This window comes from Marmota flaviventris, chromosome 1, assembly GCF_047511675.1.
Source record: "Marmota flaviventris isolate mMarFla1 chromosome 1, mMarFla1.hap1, whole genome shotgun sequence".
Taxonomy (NCBI): domain Eukaryota; kingdom Metazoa; phylum Chordata; class Mammalia; order Rodentia; family Sciuridae; genus Marmota; species Marmota flaviventris.
The window spans coordinates 216411847-216437034 of NC_092498.1; the positions used below are offsets into that span (position 1 = coordinate 216411847).

At 51.6% G+C, this 25188-nt stretch overlaps 1 protein-coding gene across 1 annotated transcript in view; it reads right to left on the bottom strand.

Moving 5' to 3' along the window:
* Adgre1 (adhesion G protein-coupled receptor E1) overlaps positions 1 to 25188 on the bottom strand; it is a 43595-nt gene that overhangs the window by 3692 nt on the left and 14715 nt on the right. Inside the window, exons 7-20 of the mRNA XM_071603388.1 lie at positions 23337 to 23489; positions 23108 to 23227; positions 20340 to 20480; positions 20112 to 20258; positions 18591 to 18679; positions 17800 to 17880; positions 13632 to 13809; positions 10893 to 11009; positions 8407 to 8606; positions 7283 to 7453; positions 5331 to 5525; positions 4382 to 4617; positions 3161 to 3227; positions 1400 to 1491 (exon numbers count right to left, since the gene is read on the bottom strand). Of these exons, the coding sequence (XP_071459489.1) occupies positions 1400 to 1491; positions 3161 to 3227; positions 4382 to 4617; positions 5331 to 5525; positions 7283 to 7453; positions 8407 to 8606; positions 10893 to 11009; positions 13632 to 13809; positions 17800 to 17880; positions 18591 to 18679; positions 20112 to 20258; positions 20340 to 20480; positions 23108 to 23227; positions 23337 to 23489 (1987 nt within the window). The remainder of the gene's footprint in view (positions 1 to 1399; positions 1492 to 3160; positions 3228 to 4381; positions 4618 to 5330; positions 5526 to 7282; positions 7454 to 8406; positions 8607 to 10892; positions 11010 to 13631; positions 13810 to 17799; positions 17881 to 18590; positions 18680 to 20111; positions 20259 to 20339; positions 20481 to 23107; positions 23228 to 23336; positions 23490 to 25188) is intronic.

Here is a 25188-nt window from a genome sequence, read left to right on the forward strand (position 1 = left end):
TGGGGTAAAGATCCGGGTCTGGATCAGGCGACTGCATTCCTCTTCTGACTGATCCCTTCACTCGCTCAGGGAGTTATGACCCTCACTTGCCTCAGTTTCCTGGCTTTGATAAAGTGAGGATCATACAAAGGCTTGCTCTAGAGGTAGGAAGGTGAATGGACACACCGCCGGGTGCTTGGAACAGAGATCGGCACAGAACGCGCATCTCTGTGGGTTGCTGTCAGCTGAGATGACCGTATATGAGCTGTGTCACAGCACAAAGCAAACCTCAGAGCAGCGTGCACGGGGCCTCTCCCCTGCGGGAGGAGGGCACGTGGGTGGCGTAGAATGCTTCACCTGGCCCAGACCTGGAGACCCGGGGCTCCCAGGAAAGTGCTCACGGGACGGAGCTGCCTGGATGCAGGGGCTGTGAACACGCCCGGGGAAGTAGGCTGTCGCCGTGGGTGCCGAACTCTGAACGTACCCAAAGCCTCTTCCGAAAGGTTGAAGCGGGGAATTTCACTTTATATGGAGAAGACTATTTAAATTTTTGTTCTACTTATGTTTTAGCTTTTATATTACTTTACATTTTTTTGCAGTGGGTAAAGAGGAGTTAGACATGCACAGGGAGAGAAGAAAAGACTATTCCAAGATCACCGACCATCAAGTCTAGAAAATGTCTGGTTGTGGCAAGATCTGAAGATGAACCTAGCTGAGCGAGGAAGTCCAGGGACACAGAAGATGACCGTCTCTAACATGAGATGGAAAATGGAACCCGACAGTGAGATGGTGTACTTCACCTACTAAATCAGCAAAAAAAAGAAAAACCACAGAAACGACCGTAAGCCCAGTGCTGGCAATGCTGCAGCTAAACGGGCACTACTGGGACTGGACGAGAATTTCCTGGAAGCTGACCTGCAACCTGTATTTAAGGCATTTTGATTCAACTTACTCTTGGATTCAAGCAGTTTCACACTTAAACTGGTAGAATTTAAAAGCCACAATGTGCAAAGATTCACCTACCTGGGTAGTCAAGGTAGTATCATTTATAATAGCAAAAACAATTCAGAAATAATTTATATTCATGAATAAGGAATGATTTAAATAAGTTCTGCTTCTTCCTTACACCAAAATGCCAAGCATAAAATACCCATGCTGTAGAAGAATCTCTAGTTTAAAGTGGGAAAGTAGCCATGACATCATTAACAAAAAAATACATATAAAAGTAAAATAATATGAATCTGTTTCTTATGACTATGCACACGTGCGTACTCACAGAGAATGTATTATTTGTAGCACTCTATGAAACACTGTTCCTAAAACCACAGTAAATACATTATAAGCCACATAAAGCGAGAAATGTTAGTGTCCCCCGTCTGCAGAGGAGGGAAGCAAGCTTTAGGGAGTTTTGGAACCGCACCTGGTGTCTCTGAGCTTGGAGACCTCAGCGTTGACGCTGGAAAGCTTCTGCCTCAGGATGCACAGCGTCCAGGTGAGGAGGACGAAGTTGATCTACAGTGTCAAGCAGAAGGGGTCAAGGGATCGGCACATAAATGGTCAGCGGCTGGCATCGTTGGAACCAGAACTCTGACCCCTAGTCTCTAGCAAGCAATGGAGCAAGCCGGTGGCCCTGGCAGCAGTAGCCCAGCCCCCAGGGCTTAATACCCATGGCTTCCCTGCTCCCAATTCAGAAGACAGAAAGCGCCCCTATCCAGCACTCGGGACACCCGCTTCCCATCAGGCGGCCCCGGCTTCCCGGGCCCACGGCCACTCAAGGCCCTGGGTTCCCGGGCCGGACGGCCACTCGGGGCATGCCCAGCTCCTTTCAACATTTCCACACTCGGCTGCAGCCCCCCCACGCCCCCGCCAGCCCCAGGCTGTCCCCAATGCAGAGCTCTGTGGACTCCCCGGCTGCCCTCCCACGGCCATCTCAGAAGGAATCGCCTGTGAGCGTTCTCCTGTGGACGCTGGTCACTTCCACAGGGTGCGCCTCACAAGGGTGAGCTCGGGGAAAAAAATTCTGGAAAACAGAGGAGCAAAGTGACATTTTCTGTTGCCTTTAGCTCTTCATACAGAGGAGAGGGGAATCCAAGAGCAGGCAGGAGGAGAGGAGGAAGGCGATGTAACTCTGGACGCCCATGAGTGAGTTCAAGTCCACACGGCCTTCCTGAGGCTGGGAGGTGCTGGGGTGCAAAGTTTATTTAAAGTTGTTCCGCACTGTTGCTCTCTGTCACGGGGCGAATTGGATCACTCCTCCCCCAAGAGACGCATCGAAGCCCTGACTCCCAGGACCTCAGGATGGGACCTTATTTGGAGGCAGGGACATCACAGGGGGCATCAAGTTAAGATGAGGTCACCGGGGTAGGTCCCCATCTACATAATGGGTGTGTCCTTATCCATTGGGGAAATTTAGTGACAGAGACAAACACAAGAGAGAGAAGACCGTGTGGGAGACACGGAGAGAAGATGGCCATCCACACCAGGGTGTCCTCAGGCCCCCAGAAGAAGAGAACCCTCCTGCTCTCAGGGGTGTGGCCCTCCATTTCAAGTCTCCAGAACTAGGAGGCAATAAAGCCATGTTGCTCCGTGGTCTAGAGCTCTAGAAAACTAGGACACGTCTCCCCAAATCCACTAGACATCGGAGCAGGCCTCCTGGAGGGATAGATCCTCAGGCTTCCCAAGATGGAGATGGTTCAAAAATGAGCTCACATGACACAAGGAATCCAGCCGCCCTGTGGGTCAGCCAGAGAAAGGTCATCTGCAGACACTGCGAAGGCCGAATGGAGGCAGAGGCGGGGTTCAGAACCCCGGGCCTCCCCTTGCCGCCGCCCATCATTTTCAGCTGGTCTCAATCCCTGCTCCTCCACGACACCACCACTGCCCTTAATGTCCTTTCAGCCCCCCGTCAGTCTGCATCTGTACCTGGGAGACCCTGGGAGACCCTGCACCATTCCCTGGAGCATAAAGATTGCAGTTGCTCCAAAGGCTTTTGCGTTCCAGCCTGAAAGTCATACATCAAAGAAATTACTCTCTAACTCGGAAATCTCAAGTCTCGAGGAGACAAGAGAGCTCCTGAGGGCAGCAAGGAACCTTCTTGCCTTTGCCCTCTCCTGGCCCTTCCTGACCGCCCGGGTCTCCTGCCTCCTGCTCCAAAACATTCTTCACCAAATAATTTGCTTACCAATATGATCACGGACACTGGCCCCAGAAAACTCCAGATGAAGCCTCTGGCTGTGCTGAGCCAGCAGCTGTGGAGGGAAACGGGAGGGGTGAGCAGAGTCCTGGCCGCACGGCTGTTCCTGTCCCTGCTCATGCTCGGATGGAGGAGGCTGGGAGGTGAGACTGAGGTGAGAACTCTCACCATGGGGCAGGTTGCTTGTGGTTCCTCTGGACTCTGGTGCCTGCTTTGCAGACCTTCCACCTGCACAGACGTTCCTGAAATGCTGGCCTAGTGCTGTCTGGGAAGCACGTCCTCAGCGCGGAACCTCTGCAGTCCCTTGTCCCTCTCTGCACGACCCCCACCGATACAACAGATCTGATGTCATTCAGAGGTTTCAGTCCATGGTGAGCTGGCTCAGGGGCCCATTCCATGCAGGAGCTGCTCCTGACCATCCTTAGCCAAGAATCCCAACCTAGACCCTCTCTATCAGTGCTCGCTGCACGGTTAAAAATGGCGGCTGTTCTATCCTAACTTGTCTTGTTAGTTGTCTGGGTCTTTCTGCCCCTGCTCGATTATGAACTGCACGAGAATTTGGGGCTTGAGTGTTTTGTTCTTCTCTTTAATAAACCAGCACCCAGCAGCAAGCCTGGCCTGCACCAGGGCATTCCATGATTGTTTCTTAACGGGAAGGAAGGGGGGAAGAAGATGGAAGCTGTAGGAGCGGAACCCAGGTGAGGGGAGGGGTCCTGGGGGACTAGGTACTGTCCCAGGCGTACCCCTCTCTCTCCTCTTCCTCACTCTCTCCCTCATGCCATGAGGTTAGCACCCTTCCTCCACCATGCCCTCCGCCATGAGGTCTCCACCTCACTGCAGGCCTGAAAGCAATGGAGCCAGCTCACCATGGACTGAAACCTCTGAAACTGCAAGCCCAAAAGCCAAAATACACCTTTTCTCCCTTAAGTTGATTCTCTCAGGTGTTTTGTCACAGCAACAAAAAAGCTGACTACACACATGCGTGCACACTCACGCACACACACCAAAAGGAAAATAATCACATCAGGCCAACTAGCTGTCCTCTCCCTGGAATGGGACACTCAAGTAGTAGTGACACCTGGGTTTGTAAAATGCACCACCCACGCTACTGCGCACAACAGCTCTGACCTCAGCAGGACTACTGCTGCAGTTATTGCTCTTCCTGAACCTGGCAGTAGGGTCATCAGGAAGAGAAACCTTGTCACTTACCGGTTATGCGTCCCATAGCCCTGGAGGTACATGCTGGCAGAGATGGCCACCACCAGCCCTGGGAACCCGTAGCCAAAGGCACAGAGGTACAGCATGCTGATGTTGTGGGAGCTGAAGTAGTTCACCACCTTCAGGTTTCTGACCATCAGGAAGAGGGTCACGGCCTCCACCAGCGTCCAGGAGAAGCAGGCCAGGAAAAGGTAGTGGAGGCACCCGGCAATGATGGCACAGCCCGTCTGCAGAGCAGGCAGAGTCAGGCTCCCCCACAGAGAGAAGGGGCAGGGGGCCCTGAGAGTGCTGAGGGAGGCCCCCCTGCATCTAGCCCCCAGGGGCAGGAAGCTAAGCACCCCACGGAGACGGAGGGGGCCCTGCACAAAGCCAGCTGCTCATTCAGGGAAGCCCAGCACCTACTGTGCGGTGGCAGGTGGGGCTGGCCTACTGTGGTCAGTGTGGTGAGGGAGGTGGACACACACACAGGAGTTAGCACCGTTTAACGCGCTGGGAGAGAAAGCAGCAGAGAGCGCCACAGGAGGACAGGTCCTCGGCCCCCCCACCGTGCTGTTCACATTCACGACACGGTTGTCTCATTTCTGTTGGGGGATGAGGGTTGTCCTGTGCCACCTCATGTACTACCTGTGTCACCTCCTCTTGTGATGACAGTCAGAAACATCCCTGGACATTGCCAAGTCTCCCAAGGGGCAAAACGCCCACAGGTGAGGACCGCTGGCCAAGACAGGAATAGGAGGGCCCACCTCCCGACATGGTGGGGGAAGTGATCTGAAGCTGACCGCCACACAGGAAGCCGTCAGCTAGGTGAGCAGCTGGGAGCCGGGCAGCAGGAAGGGGCCCAGCACGTGCAAAGGCCCTGAGGGAGGGAGCTGGGTAGGGCAGAGCAGACACAGACTGGCAGAGGAAGGGGCTGGAAGGGGACACAGCTTAGGGGTTTGACCTGGTTGTCCGTCTTGTCTACACCGGTGAGGAAGAGAATCTTGGCCAGGAAGAGACACACGCAGAGGTGCAGGTGGAGGGAGGTGTTGCGGCTGCGAATGGCACGGCACAGCAGGAAGGTGGCAATGGCCAGGACAAGGCACACCAGGGAGAGGCTCAGGCCCACGAGGCTAATGATTTCCAAGGAGACCGCCACCTGCCAGAAAGGAGATCTGCCGCTGGCCTCCGCAAGGAACAAGAATGCCCCAAGCAGGAAAGAAGAATTATCCAAATCCCTGGATTGGAAGAAAGGGCTCAGCCTTTCCTCCCTCTGACACTCAGAATGACCTAGATACTGTCCACTGTCACCCTCAGCATCACTGCTCTCCTGGAGTGGGCTCACCCTGTGCATTTGGGCTGCATGTCCACAAACTACATTTCCCAGAATCCCTCGGGGCGAAGGTCCTGGTGTAACTTAGGTCCCCCACTGAGATGCATGCATAAAGTTCTGGAAGGCAGAAAGGAGGGAAATGCCAGCATTCTGCAGATAGGAGTGAGCCGTGGCTGGACACCATATTCCAACTATCCTGTCCCCGATTGCATGGGGACAGAATGGACATGAGGACATCTGCTTCTGACCTCTGGAATAAGCCACAGGATAGGGGTGACCTTGAAGCCAAAGTCCAAGAATCAGCCTCCTAACTTCAACTCCTCCTGCTCTGTGACTGCATGGGCTTTCAATGCCCTGCGTTAAATTCCTTTCTGCTTGAAAAACCTGGAGGGGTTTCTGCTGCCTCCCCTGAACCCCAACGGATCCCCAGACATTCAAGGATGCAGCAACCTCGGGGAGTGGAAATGACAAGCTAAATCCTTCTATGCCCTCTTTTCATAATTCATTTTAACATTATTCATAAGTTCATGACTTTCTCTGAGTTGAAGATAGGCCAGGCTCTCTCCCATGACCTCTTCTGTGTGATATTGTCACAAAGTACCCAAGAAAACGGATCAAAATTCTGCCAGTTTCTATTTGTATGATTTTGCATAAAATACCTAAGTCCTCGGTGCCTCAGTTTACTGATCTGTAAAAAGGAGGGTATTAATAGTAACTGCTTTTGGGGAGGGTTCAGAGAAAGCTTATAAATGTGCCGGTAACATTTTACACCCTGTGGAAGTGTGAGTTATTACTTTCTCCTCGTTCTCAGTTTTGAGATGAGAAAGCTGGATTCAGCTCAGAGGTTGACTTGGCCAAGCAAATGCAGCTCTAAAGTGGCAGAGATGGGACTTGACGGGAGGCCAACCTTGCTCTGGATCCGTTCCTTTCAGTCCTGATCCACCGAATCTCCACCCAGAGCTTAGTGCCTCTCTGGCAGGGAACTGACCCTCGGCTCTGGCAGGATGGGCAGGGACACCCCAGCCTCTTTCCTCTACCTCATGGGCATGTTCACTGCGGCTTCCTTCATACCTCATCTGCTCACGCACCCGCCACCCTCTCCCAGTGAACGCCTGTCCATTCCTGAAGCACAGCCTCTGCTCCATGTATATAGTGGAGTGAAAAGAGAAGTTTGGAGCCAGACAGCCCCCACCCCAGTTCAGATACCAGCTCCGTCAATAGCTAACCTCACAAGGAGGCAGGCTAGTGAGCCTCAACCTCCCAGCCTGTGAAACGGTCTAAGAATGATTAGCTGAAGACTAAAAGTCAGCCCACGATGGAATGCCCCCTAAACAAGACCTGCAGCTACCACGAAGCCTGCCCTGTGTGGGGTACTATTTCTGATTTTATAGTTGAGCATCATGTTTCCCAACCAGACCATGAACTCCCAAAGGACGAGGCACGGCATCCATCCCTCTGACCCCCTGGCTCCCTCCCACCGCACAAAACACCACAGGGGACACCCAAAAGACATTCCGTCAGTTTTTCCCGCTGGATTTGAAGCAGACACTCAGGGAGCCAGAGTACCCATCATCAGCACTGACCGGGAGCTCCTCAAGAGCCATGATGATGGCCAAGTTGGCCAGCCGGTCACAGCTGCAGACTGTGTGTGTCTCCAGAACTTTCAGGACCTCACAGCCGGCCGGCGTCCACCCACCATCCCCCACGTCTGAGCTCCAGGACACGCAGATGGGCCTCTCGGACTTCTGCTTCGGCTGGAAAAGCAAAGGGCTGGTCACCCGAGAGTTCCTCCCTAAAGGACTTGACGTGTTCCATGGGGAGAGGAGGAGGAGGAGAGGGATGCGCTGTCTCCAGAGCAGAGTTTCTGCCTCTGTGAACACACTGCCGTGCGGCTTCCTACTGTGCTCCTTCACACACCTCAACCTGCCGCTGCAGAACCCAAGAACGACATCACCTCGAGAGATGCTTCTCCAGCAGTGGCTTGGGTCATTGGCTTGAGTTGCAAGAAATGGTGGATGTTTGTTGCCCTGTAGTCCCCCATTAAAAATGAGCTAAGTCTACAAAACATTTACTACACGTCTGAAAATCACAGAAGAACCCAACGTTACCAGCACTTAGCAACCATAGGTGTGAGAGAGGTGAACGCTGATCAGGAGCACCCCGACTTGGTCATTACACGTGGTATGCATGTACCAAGTCATCTCACTTGTGGAAGCTGGAGAGGAGGAAGGACAAGGAAAATCGAGGGGGGCAGGGGCTCACATGGAAAGCAGAGGAAGAAAAGGAAAGGAAGGGGTGGGAGGGGTGCTGGGGGGACAGTGGTCAAATGATGTGGTATGTTGGGTACACACAATAATAAGTGATGACAGATTCCACCATTATGCACGACTATGATGCAACAATGAAAAACGTGAAGCAAAAAATCATCACACTGTCTAATTTAAAAACCTGATTCAAACATTACAGATGTTTCCATGGATTGAAACATCAAGTGGTACCCCTTTAATTTGTACAACTATGTTTTAATGTATCAATTAAAAAGTAAGTTTTTCAAGGCCCTGGAGGGAAGAGCATCATGCCAATGGACACTTCCGAGGCTCATCTGAACGGGGGAACTCAGCACAGGGTGCATGGGATTCCTCTGCACTATTTCTTACAACTGAATCTATGATTACTTCAAAATAAAAAGAGAGACCCCCTTCGCCACCTGAAGGTTCTCCAGGACATAGATGACAGGTTCCGAGAGGTTGTCCTTCTTCTCCCCGGTTATGATGCCCCCAACAATGCGAGAATTCATCCTCAGCCTCTGCTTGAAGTTGGCCCGGGGGCTCTGAGGGCCCTGGAAGAAGCGCTCATCTAAGACGGACTCCATGTTTGCAAAGGAGACAAAAGCCACCCCCGTGGACCCTGCAGATTCCCCCCAAAGAGAAGGAGAAAAACAGGAATCATTGGTTTGGTAGCTGTTGAAGCTGGCCCAACACAGGCACACACACACACACACACACACACACACACACACACACTGCTCTTCTGTGCTCCTTGCTGGGTTACTCAGGGCTGAAGGGTGAGTGAGGGTCAGATCCGTGACCCTCATCAGAACCACAGCATCTACAACAAAACATCCCGAGGGGCTGTGACCTGGAGAGACTTGTCTACGCTTAACCCTAAACCTGGATTTGTGTTCTTAAGGGACAATGCTGCCTTTGGTGGGAAATAAGTTCTCCTCCCATCTTTAGGGTCTCTTTGGTGGGCTTCTCTCTGAATATGTGTGGTTTCCAGAGATGCTGTTCTAGGGTTGCTTCCTGTCCCCACCTGGCCACGGACAAAACCTCTGGAACTATGAGCCCCAAATAAACTTTCCCTCCTCTAATTTGCTCTGGTCAAGTATCGTGATCACAGCACGAGAAGGAGACTAACTTGGTACCTGTGCCTAGGAGTGCTTGCACTACAATGATGGTTAAGTACCTGTGACTGAGACTCTACTGCTCACATTGCTGAAAGTACCTACTGACAACCCACAGAGAAGAGCCTGCCAAGCCCAATACAGATGAGACCTGCACAATGGGAACACAGCCACGTGGGCGATTTTAAGTTGTCCAGTATTTACAGTTTTAAAAGTAAAAATAAAAAGCAGGTAAATTAATTAATTGTAATGATATATTAACTCAATGTCCTCAAAATATTACCATATCAACGTGTAATTGAAATTTTTTAAAGTAAAAATATATTTTAAACTGGGCATGGTGTCCTGCACCTGTAATGCAGTTACCCAGGAGATGGAGGCAGGAGGATCATGAGTTTGAGATCAGCCTGGACAACATAGCGAGATCTTGTCACTAAATAAATAAATAAATAGATAGATAGATAGATACTTTTCTCCTTTTATGGCTGAATAGTCTTTCATTGTGTATACCACATTTTCCAAACTCCTGTCATTTGCAGCAATGGGACAATCCCAGAAGACGTTGCGTTAAGTGAAATAAGCCAGGCACACAGTGACGAACACCACGTGATCTCATCTGTAGAATCCAAGAAATGTTGACCTCGAGTAGAAAGTAGAATATGACAGCAGTCACCAGAGCTGGGGGTGCTGGGGATGGTGGTACAGAACCCTACGTTCATGTTAGATAGGAAGGACAAGTCCAAGGACTCTACCCTGCAGCACGGTGACCACAGCTAATGAGGACGTACCACATCCTAGAAAAACGTTGAGAGAGTGGCTGTGGAAAAAAGTGTCTTCACTACAAAATCGGCGACTCTGTGAGGTGGTGCACCTGTGAACCAGCTGGAGTATGACTTCCTCAAGGCACACATGCTGCAAAACATCAGGCCGCATGCAACAAATGCACACCACTCTCTGTCCATTTTTTAAATAAAAGGTTAAAAATGTGTATTGATTACATTTGATTTTTTTAAAGCCCATACACAGGCTTACAAGTGAGATATTTTGCATCCTTATTTTTTTGTTCCAAGTCTTTGAAACACAGTGTGTAGCTTACACTTAGAGCACACTTCAATTCATCCTTGTCACCGTTCAGCCAAAGGTGGCCAGTGGCTACCATATGGGGTCCAGAAGGCCTGACCACTCCAGTATCGTGGGATTTTCCTTTTAATATTCAACTTCCCTGAGAACACAGGCCACTTCTGACTCCACTGCTCTTGATTTTCAACCACCTGGCTTGAGTCTTGACACCTGGGAGGTGATTCACAGGTATTTGTAGATTGAATGTGCTGTGGTTTTAACCTGAAGTGTCCCCCAGAAGCTCATGGGTTGGAAGTGTGGTCCCCAATGCAGCAAGTTCCAGAGGTGGGGCTTTTGAGATCGTGAGGGCTCTGCCCTCAACATGGGATCAGTCCATTTCCACTTGACTGGTAGCCAATTGGACTACTGGGAGGTAGGACCCAGTCAGAGGAAATAAGCCACTGTGGGCCTGCCCTGGGGGGTTTGTCTTGTCTGTCCCCAGCTCCTCTTGCCCCTGCTTCCCAGTGCCATGAGCCGAGCCACCGCGCTCTTCCACGATGTTTCTGCCTTGGAGTCAGCTGACCATGGACTGAACCTCTAAAACCAAGAGCCAAGAAAAACCTTTCCTCTTCTAAGCTGTTCTCCTCAGGTCTTTTGGTCACAGCAACAGAAAACTCACTCGCACAGAATGCCGCACAGCACCATGTGGGTTCTCAGGAGCGGGTCCGTACCTGAGGATCTAGATTCCTTGATCATGGAGCAACTGATCTTCATCCCATCCCCTTTGGCTTTCAGATAAAAGCCATTCTCCTCAAGGCAGTCCTCCTTGATAACTTTGCTCTCAATATCTAAAAAAAGAAAGGGAGAGAGCACATGTGGTCACCCAGAAAGTGGGTCAGAATTTGGTTTCTGCTCAAGAAAGGTACACATTCATAGTTGTGTGCAAAGGAAAGAACAGAAAGGCCACTGCATCGTGGGCAAGGTCTTGAGCCCCTTGATGAGTGAAGAGGGACAGTAGCACCAAAGAAATGAGCCATCCAGCTGGAGCCTTAGAAACGAGCCCTTCCATCATGGGGGTGCATCAGAGAGAGACGGAGTTCAAGTCAGCCACTGGGTTTGGACCTAAAAGGTTCTGCAAGGGCCCATGTGTGGAAGGCTTGGCCCCAGCCTGAGGTGCTACGGGAGGTGGTAGGAACTTTAAGAGGTGGGACTCGGTGGAAAGTCATTGGGGCTGGAAAGAGCTTTGGGGATCCTGTCCCCAGAGTTTCCTTCTCACTTTGCTTCCTAACTGCTAGGAGCTGAGCAGCTCCTTCCACGGCACGTCCCACCATGATGGGCTGTCACGCCACAGGACCAAGAGCAACAGGGCCAGCTGACCACTGGCTGAAACCACCAAGACTGCGAGTCAAAAGCTTTGGCTCTCTGGGAGCTGGTGTCCTGCGGGAATTTGTTTCACAGGTGAAAAGCCAACCAACACTGCAGTCCTGGCGGAAGGCAGCAGAGGGCGATCTTCTGGCTACTCCAAGTTCAGACAAGTTTTCCAAGGCCAAGGGAGACCAGAAGGGTTCGGGCCAGCCCAGCATGGTGCACAGGGTCTGGTTCCGCATTGGGGTGGAGACAACTCAAATGCGGAAGGCGCTGGGGTGCGGCTCAGAGGCACCGCACTTACCAGGTGTCCAAGAGGCCCTGGGTTCCATCCCCAGCACCACAAACAAAAAGAGGAGGATGGAGGGACCCAGAGGTCCCCTCTGCCACTCCCCAGCTGTGCATACTTGAGCAACAACTTTACCTGCGGGGCCTCCCATTTCTCATCAGTAACACGGCAATAGCTACAGGGTCTATCCCATTGGCTCTCCATGAAAATAAGAAAATGAAATCAGAGTACCTTTTCAAAACATACACCAGATAACGCCATGACCACGCCCAAATTCTCCAACGCCTGCCCTACCCTCTCCTTCCAATAACAACCTAGGTTCCCACATTCATCTACAGAAGCTGCCTCTTTCTGTCTTTCTGGCCCCTTTCCCTACAGATCCACCCTCTTCTAGGCAATGCTGCCTCCTCTTGTTCCTTGGAATCGCCAGGTATTCCTGCAGTTGTTCTTCCTCCAGACCTTAATGCTGTTCCCTTACCCGAGGCCCCTGCCCCACGAGACTCCCCTGTCCACACTATAGCAATGGCAACTCTCGCTCCTTAATCCTCTCAGACGTCCTCATCCTGCTGTATTTTTGTCAATTGTGCTGTGCCTATCTGGTATACCAGATGTCTGTTTGCTTATCATCTCTCTCATCTCACCAAAATATAGGATTCATGTTCACTACTGGTGGAGGTCTCTTTTCCACTCATGGCCTTCTGGGGATCCATTAGAATAAAATTCCTGGATTTAAAGGACTGACTGAGGCAGAAACTATGATCAGAACTGCAGGGGCTGCTGCAAAAGATCTACAGCACTGTGTTCCCAAGTGGTCAGCTATCAAGCACATATCAGTCAGAAAAGGATCAGTCATGCAGCAGTAACAAACAGTCCCAAGTCTTGGTGGATTAAAAATAATAGCTAGGCCTGGGTGTGTGGCTCAGTGGTAGAGCACTTGCCTAGCATGTGTGAGGCACAGGGTTCAATCCTCAGCACCACATAAAAATAAATAAATAAATAAATAAAATTTATGTCCATCTACAACTAAAAAAAATTAAAAAATAATAATAGCTATTTCTCAGTAATGTTTTGTATCCACTGAAAATTGACTTGGGTTCCTGTTTTTTATTATCTTATCTCTGGGACCCAAGCTATTGGAGCAACATGAGAGGAAACACTTTCCAGTCACTAAGAAAGAAGGAAAAAATGTTCTGGAAGGTCTCACACCAGCAACTATGGCCTGAATTAGTCACAAAATTCTACCTAACCCCATTGCAGGAAACACAGTCCTACTGTGGGCCCAGTGGGGACAGTTGCAAATATTTACACACAGTAAATGACCATCATTCCCTAACCCTGTATGTAGTAGACAGCCACAAATGTTTGTTGAATGAGTTAATGGCCCTTGAGTTGTCCACCCTTGGCGCAGTGCCCGGCCCTCACAGACATTCAATAAGTGGAAAAGTCCTTAGTATAATTAGACTTGCTTTGCTGTGAGTTCAGGAATTTGGGACAGTTGAGGAAAATACAGGTGGGAAAGCTCTGGAGGATCCATTGTCAAAGTCACCTCCTCCTCCCCTCCTCCTCCCCTCCTCCTCTCCTCCTCCTCCCCTCCTCCTCCCCTCCTCCTCCCCTCCTCCTCTTCCCCTCCTCTCCTCCTCCTCTCCTCCTCCTCTCCTCCTCCTCCCCTCCTCCTCTCCTCCTCCTCCCCTCCTCCCCTCCTCCTCTCCTCCTCCTCCTCTCCTCCTCCTCTCCTCCTCCTCCCCTGTGTCTTCCCTTTCACCTCTCTCCCTCAAAATCAGTGTCAGGTGAGACCTTGCCAGGAGGGACATGCTACCTAAGTGCTCCGTCTGCACCGTCTGGCTGACATTCTCTGAGGGCTTCAGAAGGGCTGCCAAGGTGGAGCTCTGCACACTCTCCAGCAACACTGTGGCCAGGGCAGACGTCTCGTCCCTACTGAGCTTGGTCCACTTGGACTTCTGCTCCAGCACAGAGGTGAAGCTCTCAGCTGCACTCTGCAAGAAAAGATGCACCTGTTAATTCTGGTGTCCCACCTCCCTCCCCCCCTCCTCCCCTCCTCCTCCTCCCCTCCTACCCCCCTCTCCTCCTCCCCTCCTCATCCTCCCCTCCTCCTCCTCCTCCACTTCTCCTCCTCCCCTCCTCCTCCTCCTCCACTCCTCCTCCTCCCCTCCTCCCTTCCTCCTCCTCCCCTCCTCCCTTCCTCCTCCTCCCCTCCTCCCTTCCTCCCCTCCTCCTCCTCCTCCCCCCTCCTCCCCTCCTCCTCCTCCCCTCCTACCCCCCTCTCCTCCTCCCCTCCTCATCCTCCCCTCCTCCTCCCCTCCTCCTCCCCTCCTCCTCCTCCTCCACTTCTCCTCCTCCCCTCCTCCCTTCCTCCTCCACTCCTCCTCCTCCCCTCCTCCTCCCCTCCTCCTCCCCTCCTCCCCTCCTCCCCTCCTCCTCCTCCCCTCCTCCCTTCCTCCTCCACTCCTCCTCCTCCTCCACTCCTCCTCCTCCCCTCCTCCCTTCCTCCTCCACTCCTCCTCCCCTCCTCCTCTCCTTCTCCTCCCCCCTCCTCCCCTGTGTCTTCCCTTTCACCTCTCTCCTCCCTTTCCTCCCCCTTTCACCTCCTGCTCCCCTCCCTCCTCCTTTTCTTCCCCTCTCTTCTCCTCTTCTCTCCCCTCATTTCTCATTAATAACAGCTTTCTTGGGTGGAATGGTAGTTTCTAGAAACCGGGAGGGCAGAGTCAGAGGAAGGGTGAGGAAATGCTGGTTGGGGGGGACTAAGTTACAGTTAATAGGAGCAAGGAGTTCTGGGGTGCCACTGCACGCTAGGGTGACGAGAGGTGACGGTAATATGTTGTTCATTTCAAGAGACTGGAAGAAAGGGTTTGAACTTTCACCATCAAGAAAGGACAGCTTCACCTGAGTTAGGCATTACGCGGGGCGCCCTTTGGAAACGTAACTCGGGGCTGCAGTCATATACAGTGTCCAGGCCCGGGTGTTTCCTCTCCTATGTAGACCAACTAGATGTTTCCAAGACAGCGACACAGGGGAAGCGCAGCCGCCCCAGGGCAGAGGAGGAAACTGGCAGGAGGAGAGCGGAGAGCGCGGCAGGGCACCGTCTAGTGCTCCAGGTGGGAACAGGGCACTGGTGGTGGGAAGGCCCTGAGGGCTGGCGCATCCTCGCCCTCCCGCCTGGCCTGCTGCAGGCCACCCGGGAGCGGGGTGCCGCTGACCTCCTCCTCCCGCAGCAGAGCTGCACAGGCCTCACCCCAACTCGGGCCCCACCCACTCTCGCCGTTTGACAAATCACTGGGGCTGCTGGCTTGCGCTCTGCCTGGGACGTGCACTTCCTTTTTTAAACACCAGCAGCACCCTGTCACCAGGAGACCAGCGCAGAGCCAGGGAGAGCAAAAAGCCCCGCCCGGCCCTGACTTCCAGCGTCGCCCTCGCAGGGCGAGTCAGCACCCGGGACAGCGCCCGCCGCGCGGCTCGGCGACAGGCACCTTCCCTTCCAGCAGTGGATCCCTGCAGAAGAACCTGAACACTGGGCCGGGTCTCCTCGAAAGACGTTAATTTCAAAACGATTTCTAGAAATCTTAAATACTGTTGAGTAGGTGAAGACGAGGTCCAGTCCCGGGACAGCATGCCGCTGCCAACAGGCACCGTGCCGTGGACCTGCCCGCAGAGGCACCCAGGTCCCTGACTATCACCAAGGAAGCCGCAGACCAGCACGTGTAGGCTGCCTCGCGGGCTCCAGAAACAGCTACTTCCATCGAAAACTTGGTGTTGGTGGTATTTATGCTTCTGGCACATGCAAATAAAAACTCTCACTTACCATGATCCAAGTATTACTTTAAGTATATAATTATAATATCTATACAATTAGAGTATAAAATCATAATATTTTATAAGTGATGTGTTTTAAGTGACCCAAGCCAAAAAAAGTATGACAATAATTCAGAATTTAATAAATGCAGGGGGGAAAATGAATCGAATTCAGTAAGATGGTGAAGGAAATTCAACAGAAATCCGACTCTGGGCACAAATTTCTGTCTATCCAAATTATATGCTAAAAATTACAAAAAAAGGTTTCCAGCTCCAAAGGGTATGGTGGGACTTGAGAAGCAGGAGCCTCAAACCCTGCCACTTGCCCCCCTTCCCGACCCGCCCCACGCTGCCAGGCCCCACACCCACCACACCGCAGCATAACCTGCACCCCAGGCACTGGAGAGTGCGAGCTTCCCAATTCCATGGCTGAGGAGAGCCCACAAGCCCTGTTCTTAGCCAAAAGAGTTATTTCATACATTCTGGAAAGAAAACACACTTAGGCAAACTACAGATCCTCAGGGGAAATTCTTTTGTGTTAAACTCAGGTTTTGAATTCTTTAGCAAAATCTGACTATAGTTATATCAAGGGTTTGCAACAAGTTGTCACGTTAGAGAAGCTAACCAATTAGCCATGTGATTTCATGGCAAAATGTAAATGAAGGTTGTTTTTAATTTTTATTTATTTATTTAGTTGTAGATGGAAATATATCTTTATTATAAAATACAGTAATTTCATATCTGTTTATTTTTATGTGGTGCTGAGGATTGAACCCAGTGCCTCACACTTGCTAGGCGAGCGCTCTACCACTGAGCCCCAGCCCCAGCCCCAGCCTGTAACATGAGCAGCTTCCAAGAACAGGCTGCTTGGGAGAATCTGCATTATTGTAGGTTCCATTGATTGACTTCTTGAGTCACCAAAGGGCCCTAGTGACCTTGCTTGTCAGATTTCTAAATCTCCCTCCTGATACTTGAAATTGGGGGGGGGAATAAAACTATATGTAAATGTAGGATAAAATGCTCGAGGCAATCTATCCAAGTTAGCAAACAATGTTAATCATCTGTACAAATTTAGTCCGAAAACCCTGTGAATGGATGTACACTTAATGAATAAATATGCTGAATTAATTTTCAATGGATCCAGTTACAAATAAAAATGTTATTCTCATTTTTCTACAAAAATAACCAGGTTTACAAATAAAATAACAATACCCTTAAGTCCCGCTTGGAGGTGAAGAAAAACCAGACTTGGCTCCCCACGGCTGTAGCGGTCTAGCAACTCCCACTACAGCAGCCCCACCCTCAGACCACAGAAGCTGGAAACAGCTCAGATGTCTTTCAAACATGAGTGGATGAGCAAAGTGTGGCACGCTCACAAGAAGGAACCTCAGACAGCAGCCTGGAGGAGAAGAGCTGGCACCCCCACCACGAGAGTGCACCCAAGGGCATGGAGCTCAGTTACACAAGCCAGACACAGGACAGGCACAGGTGCCACTCTCAGGAAGTCTCTGAGCAAGGACCGATCTTAAGTGCATGATGCTTAGTGGGGGAAAGCCAGTCTCCAGCCGGGCATGGGGCACGCCTGTAATCCCAGCAGCTCAGGAGGCTGAGGCAGGAGGATTGTGAGTTCAAAAATAGCCTCAGCAACAGCAAGGCAAGGCACTAAGCAACTCTTGAGACCCTGTCTCTAAATAAAATACAAAATAGGGCTGGGGGGGGTGGCTCAGTGGGTGAGTACCCCTGGGTTCAATCCCAGTACCCCCCAAAAAAATAAATAAAAAAACCAGTGTCGCTTACTGTATGATCTGAATTATTTGACATTCTCAAGAAGACAAAGCAACCATGAGAGAGAATAGATGGGGACCACAGGGGTTGTCCAGGGAGGAAGCGCCTAACTAGAAGAGGAAGACTGAGGGCCATGCCTGGAGGAAATGAAGCCGGGCTGCACCCCGATTCGTGGGAGCCCACAAATCTAGTCAGTAATTAAGCTCACAGAAGTGTACACCCCCCAAAAAAATAAAGAGGTAAGTTGACTATACGCTTATTTTCAAATGTCCGCATGTTCATCTTTAACGAGAGGTTAACTCACAACCCAGTGATGATAACGAGGCCCTCTCTAGGCAGAGCCTCCCCCAGATGCTCAAAACTCAAGCTCCATTAGAAAGACGCGCGGTTACCTGCAGGGACGCCGCGGATTTGTTCTCACAGGTCTTGTCCAGCACGCGGAAGGTGTCATTCATCAGGGCACAAAAGGGGAGCTGTGTCCGCAGAAGGAAAAGCTCCTGTGAGCCTTACAGTCCACCCCCAGAGAAGAGGAACAGGCTCCGGGCTCCGCAGCAGCGTGGGTGGCCATAGCTCACAAGAACCTGCTACAGATCATGAACTGCTTGAGGGACAGACAAGCCTCCAGCCAATGACCAGGACAAGGAAGTGCAAATAGTCCTGATTTGGTCAGTGCACACCCTGTGCTTGTATTGAAATATCCTGCAGTAATTACCCCATTAACATGCACAATTATTCCATTAATTAACTAATGATTAATTATTAATTGAATCCACAAGCTCACATGGACTCCGATGGTATCCTCCCTCCCTGTTACCCTTTCTTAACCCTTCTTTCTTAATTTCCTTCCCCTTCCCTTACAGTCATGAGGCCTGCTCTTAAAGAGAGGGACTTCACGTTTCACTTCCCCTTTTCCCCTTATCATCTAAAAAGCAGATGTGATAGCAGGAGCCAGGGCAGCTATCTTGGACCACAAAATGAGACTCGTGTTGACCGTGACAGAGCACGGTGGACACTGTTATCGGCTCTCCAACGCTGACACTCACGTCTTCACAGAGGAGAAAGAGGAACTGCTCCTTGGTTTAGGCCACTGTAATTTTTGCCTCTGTGAAGACTGATAAAACTACGTCCTACCTAAGAGGCTTCTGGGAAAACGTCAAGAGCTATTACCTTCAGCCATACTTACATACTCCAGCTCCACTGGAGCCCCCGCTTGGCACTGCTGGGCCTGCTTATTATGGGGTATCATGTCTTCCTTGCATTTGAAGAGAATCCCTGGGACAAAGACAAGAGCAGCCACGTGGAACTGCGACCGTGAATAAAAGCAGGTCCAATGTCACTACCCCCCTGTTTAAAACCCACCCGAGACACACGGCAGGAGGATGAGCAGATGGCAGCCACGCTGCAGCACGAGGACTCCAGGAAGCTTGAAGAGAGGCAGAGAGGACATGGCCGAGTGCGGCACCATCTCTATAAAACTCCAAACCAGGCAGAAATGAGCAAGCTGTTGGTGGGAGGCAGACGCCCAGAGAGGGAGGAATGGACACAGAATTCCAGGTGGCCCAAGGAGGGGACAGAAGAGCATGGGGAAGGAGCCTTCCAGGGATACAGTGGAGTCCATGATGCTCCCGTTCGGACATGGAAGGGGCCTCAGGTGCGTTGTCTTGTTATTATACTTCATTTAAGTTCATCTATCCAGGGCTGGGGGGTAGCTTAGTCATGGAGTCCCGGCCCGGCTCATGCTCACAGCCCTAGGGTCAATCCCCAGCACCGCACACACAATAAAAGTTACGTGTGTTTGTTTGTGGTTGGTTTGGGTTTTTTTTTGCTTTTTGTTTTTTGTTTGGTACTAAGGATTGAACTCAGGGGCACTCAACCACTGAGCCACATCCCCAGCCCTATTTTGTATTTTATTTAGAGACAGGGTCTCACTGAATTTCTCAGGGACTCGCTAAGTTGCTGAGGCTGGCTTTGAACTCCAGAGCCTCCTGCCTCAGCCTCCTGAGCCACTGGGATTACAGGCGTGTGCCACCATGCCCAGCTTACATGTGTTTGTAGTGTCTCAAAAAATCCATCATTTAAAAATGTTCAGCCCTCCCTAGTTCCCTGTTGTTCTTGGGGGTGGAAAATCTCCCAACTGTTTGCAATCAGTCTTCTGCCTGCCCGGTCAGGTACACCTGATGCCCCACCTCTGCCCTCTCTCAGTCAGCCTGAGCCTAGGAGACTTGCGCCTGCTATCCCCCAGAACACTGCTTCTCCACTGCTCCTCGGCAGCACCCTGTGCCTCCTCCAGGTGGCTGTTAAGTCCCCTGGCTCAGGGCACATGAACAATCCCCTCAGTCACCTCCAAGCACACTGTGATTTCTCAGTTGCATTCGTCACAGTTACTGTCAATCACTAGCCGTGTGACCTCTGGCTCCTTCCCTGGACCATAAACCACACAAGAGCAGGGATCAGGCCCAGCAAATCCAGGATGGAATGCTCAGCCCGGAGCCCAGGGCGCCGGGAAGTTTAGTAAACAGTAGTTGATCCAAACATAACGTATGGAATGAGTGAACTCAGGAATGAATGAATGAATGAATTCAAAAGAGTGGGTGGTAGGATGAAAGTGAAAGGAGGGTCCCCAGGTTGAGCAGAGCGAGGGGTTTACAACCAAAGCCCCAACAGCACAGACCCTCCCTGTGGCCGTCACACAAGGAGGTCTTACGTTTGCAGCTGAAGTGGCCGTGCATCTGGGAACCTTCGTGGTGGGGACGAAAGCCCGCGGTGCAGCGGCAGCCGTAGGAGCCTGGGGTGTTGGTGCAGACTGCGTTGGGGCCACACGGTGGTGGGTCCTGGGAGCATTCGTCAACATCTGCAAGAGTTCAGGGCCATCAAGAAACTCGGAGCAACAAGGAGGAGCTGCCTCCCGGGCTGTCTGGCAAGCCCTGCTCACCCCTACACTCCACTCCTTGGCCTCTGAAGTGCCGTTGACCATGGCTTGGTGCAAAGCCAGGGTGGCAGGTGCAAGAGTAGCTGCCGGGAGTGTTGGTGCAGTCGGAACGTAAGGGGCACATGTCAACACACTCGTCAATGTCTGTGAGGTAGAGAGCGGGTGTGAAGCAGGGTTGTGCAAAGGTCCAACAAAGCATCATGGGTCACCTACCCACGGGGACACGTTGTTAGCACAGAAAGACCTGGAGGAACGCACACTTCACAAATCAGCTCAGCACTTTATTCAGGAACGAAGGTTCACACAGGAGCAGGGGAGACAGGGACGAAATGACACCGTGGTGGGACCCACTTTTCCTGGTGGAAAAGAAAGGGCCTGGGCTTGTCTAGGTTACCCTGAGGGTGGTCTAGGGAGCATGTCGATTTTCTTTGGGCACCCAGGAATTTGGAGATTGTTCTATCAACCAGTGAAGGGGTCAGTTTTAGTGCTTAGGAATTTAGGGTCTGTTTTACGGGGCAAAATGGGAGGGAGTCTAGGTCAGTGGTCAGTTTCTGGGATTTATCTTACTGGACCTGATGGAGGGCCTGGGGTCAGTGGTTGGTATCTGGAAAGGATTTGTTTATGGAAGGATTAAGCTTCCGCCTCTTCCCAGAGGCTGCCTTTCCAGGTGTGATGGACACCTCTTCCTCAGGGTTTGTTTTATCACCGGGGAAGAATTATTGGGAAAGGATCAATGTTCTCACTGTACGGCTCTCCTTCTCACTCCCCTTTCCCCGGGTCTCACGACTTTGGGGGGTTTGTCATTTTCCATATCTAATACACGTCCCCACACGTGGATCGTTGGGTGGTTTCATCTTGTGTGGAAATCAGAGTGCCTCGACCCCTTGGTGTGGCCTCTGCACACAGTCAAGAGACGCAGGAAGCACAGATGACAAGGCTCACGCATCTGTTTACAGTAAATGTCTTTTCATAAGCTGTAGCACCTCTAGAATAATGATGAAAAGTACCGTATGGTAAATACACAAACCAGTAACAAGGTCATTTATTATCGTTATTGAGTATCACGTACCGTGTACAGTCACGTGGGCTATGCTTGTGTGTGGTGGAATGCACAGTGTGTCACGCCAACGTCACCACACACGCAGAAGTCGCACCAACGCGTTGAACTGTGACAACTACAACACTGCTAAGCAGGGGGACTGTGGGGGCTCTGCTATGATCTCATGGGACCCCCATCAAATGTACAATCCACTGTTGACAGAAACAGGGCTGCACAGAGTCCTCCTGGAATGTAGAACCAGCCAGGGACTACAGAATGAAGCCATGAGACGGGTCCTCACTCCTGAAATGTCAGAGGGGACTTCCATGTCACTTCTGAGTCAAGATAGTTAAGAAGTGAGTGTGGCTTCTGCTCTCTCTGACCTTCACGGGCTGGGACCCCAAGGCCCCAAGGGATAGAAAGACCAAAAGATGGAAGGAGACAGTCCCTTTACCACCAAGGGACAGAAAGCTACCCACTGGCCAGACGTACCCATAATTGGCTGTCGGAGGGTAGGAAATCTCTACTAAGTTCAGCCCGTGGTACTGGACTGGGGGCAACCGCCCCCTACCCCGGGAACACTGGGCAAAGTCTGGAGACATTTTTGGCTGCCGTGATATGAGGGTGGGAGAGTGTTAAGGAATCCAGCAAGGAGAGGCCAAAGATGCAGCCACATACCCAACTGTGCACGAGACAGTCCCCCACAACAACAAAATGTCCAGCCTCAAATGTCAGCAGTGCTGGGTGGCCACACACACAGGGGAGCACGCTGAGTTGGAAACTAACCAGAATGGCCCAACCTAAACGGCCAGCCCATAATAGGATCGAGAACTAAACAAAGGGTCATCCCTGGTGGTCACTATCTTGTAGGGAAATTTGTTCCTCAGCTATAACTAACTGCTACAAATGGACTAGGAAAGGCAGACGTGCCTTCAGATGCCTCTTAAGCTAAGCCAGGGGGTCTGAGGCAGGCCAGGTGGTGCCAGGCCCTGCTCCACGGAGTCTCCATCCCTACAAGGACCGTGGAGAACAGCAGCGTCACCCTGGACCCTGGAAGGCAGAGCCATTATCTCTTGGTGAGAATATTCTGGCATGGAAGGTGGATTTGAGAGGACAAAACTGGAGAAAGGGGGAGAATCACAGGGAGCTGCTGCAGCCATGAGGAACTGAGCCCAAGACGGGGCAGAACCCATGGTGGCTCCACAGGCAGATTCCCCAAGCTGCAGTGACAGACCAAGGGTGACCCCAAGGCTGACCAAAAGTGCTTCTGGGGGAAGCTCTGAAGTCTGGGTCTGGGCACTCACTGGGGAGGGCCTGTGGGGGGCCCTGGCATCCTGGTTGTGGGGCTGCTCTGTGCATGGTGGAAAGCCTAGCAGCTCCTCTACCTGTGCCATGCTGCCAGTACCACACACCTCCACCTGTGACCATCCAGAGTGCCTCTGGACATTGCCAGCCTCCCGTTTGGGGAAAAAAGTCACTCTAGGGACAAGAGTTCCTCACTAATGTCAAGCACAACCGATCCCATGGCTTGACCCATGTTGGCCCTCAACAGGAGTTCAGACCCAGCTCATCCACCAAAAGGCTGTGCACCCTTAGAAAATCACTACACCTCTCTGAGCCCCAATGCTCTCTTCTCCATCACATGGGTCATGATCCCATTCTCATGTGGTCTTCGAGTAAGGAGACCCCTACTGAATCAGGTAGTCCAAAGATATAACCAGGCCCTCTGTACCTTCACAGATGGAGCCATTGGAGAAGAATCCAGCTTGGCAGTTGCAACGGTAGCTCCCCACAGAGTTGACACAGGTAGAATGCTCAGGGCAGATCCCACTGGTGAGGCACTCGTCAATGTCTGCAAGGAAGAGGGGACAGTCCGTGAACCAGAGAGTCCAAGGATGCACATACTCATCCCAGTGGTAGATGCCCACCAAGGCCCATGGCGGAGGGCCTGAAGGAGTTACCTCTGCAAGAGAAGGTGCCTGGCCTTCCCAGGACCCATTCTCCAGTGGGAAAAGAGAAGCCCGGAAGGCAGCTGCACCTGTACCTCCCAAGCACATTCTTGCAGACTGAGTGAGGACCACAGCGTGGGGGGCTCTCAGTACATTCATCAACATCTGGACAGAAAAAGAACCAGCGTGACAAATTTGCCCCATCCTGGGTAGCAGATGCCATTTTTCAAAGATGGTTGAAAGAATCCCCCAACCCACAGGCTCCTCCATCAGTGTGACATGGCCTTCTTCCACCAAGGGTGGGTCTGTGCTCCCTCCCACATATGTCACTAGGGTGGCAAAGATGCCAGGTCACAAAAATACCAAGCTAGGTCACAAGCACACCATGCACTTCCACCTTGTTCCCTGAGGTGCAAGGACTTGGAACATGCCGCCATGTTGTGAGGAGGCCCAACAGCCCTCATGTCTACAGTGTTCAGGAATCAGAGCAAGAGAGAGCAGGGAAGGGAGGGAGTGCAGAGGGGAGGGGAGAGGGAGGAAAATGGGAAGAAGAGAGGGAGGAAATCCTGTTTGGATCTTTGATGAGGGAAGATCTTGCATCCACTACTCAGCAGCATTTTCCTACCAAATGTTGGAGGGTTTCAGGGGTGCAAACTGACCTTTGCATTCCACTCCTGGGCCCGTGAATTGGTTTTGTCCATTGCTGGACAGGAAACCTTGTTTGCAAGTGCAGTAGTAACTCCCCACAGTGTTGGTGCAGGTTGCATAAGCTGGGCACATGGTGGTGTCCGCACACTCATTCACATCTAGGCAGCATGGAAAGAAGAGTTTGGACAAGATAAGAATGCAGAGTGGAGCCTCCAGGGACCTCAGCACAAACAGGGGCAGTGACCATTGTGAGTTCAGTGTGCTCCAAAGAGGTACACGAAGCCCTGTACCCTGGTGCCTGTGAATGTGATCTTATTTAAATGGGACCTTTGTGGATGCAACTGAAATGTAAATGAAGAATACAATCGTAGGGAGTAGGGCAGACCCTCAATCCAGTGTAAGTGGTGCCTTGTAAGGAGGGAAGAGACTCCAAGACAGGCTCATGGAGAATGTGTGGGACTGCCAATGAGGAGACCCCTATTGAATCAAGTAGACAAATGATATAACCAGACCCTCTGTACCTTCACAGGTGGAGCCATTGGAGAAGAATCCAGCTTGGCAGCTGCAATGGTAGCTCCCCACAGAGTTGACACAGGTAGAATGCTCAGGGCAGATCCCACTGGTGAGGCACTCGTCAATGTCTGCAAGGAAGGGGGGATAGTCCATGAACCAGAGAGTCCAAGAATGCACATACTCATCCCAGTGGTAGATGCCCACCAAGGCCCATGGCGGAGGGCCCGAAGGAGTTACCTCTGCAAGAGAAAGTGCCTGGCCTTCCCGGGACCCAGTCTCCAGTGGGAGAAGAGAAGCCCGGAAGGCAGCTGCACCTGTACCTCCCAAGCACATTCTTGCAGACTGAGTGAGGACCACAGCGTGGGGGGGCTCTCAGTACATTCATCAACATCTGGACAGAAAAAGAACCAGCGTGACAAATTTGCCCCATCCTGGGTAGCAGATGCCATTTTTCAAAGATGGTTGAAAGAATCCCCCAACCCACAGGTTCCTCCATCATTGTGACATGGCCTTCTTCCACCAAGGGTGGGTCTGTGCTCCCTCCCACATATGTCACTAGGGTGGCAAAGATGCCAGGTCACAAAAATACCAAGCTAGGTCACAAGCACACCATGCACTTCCACCTTGTTCCCTGAGGTGCAAGGACTTGGAACATGCCGCCATGTTGTGAGGAGGCCCAACAGCCCTCATGTCTACAGTGTTC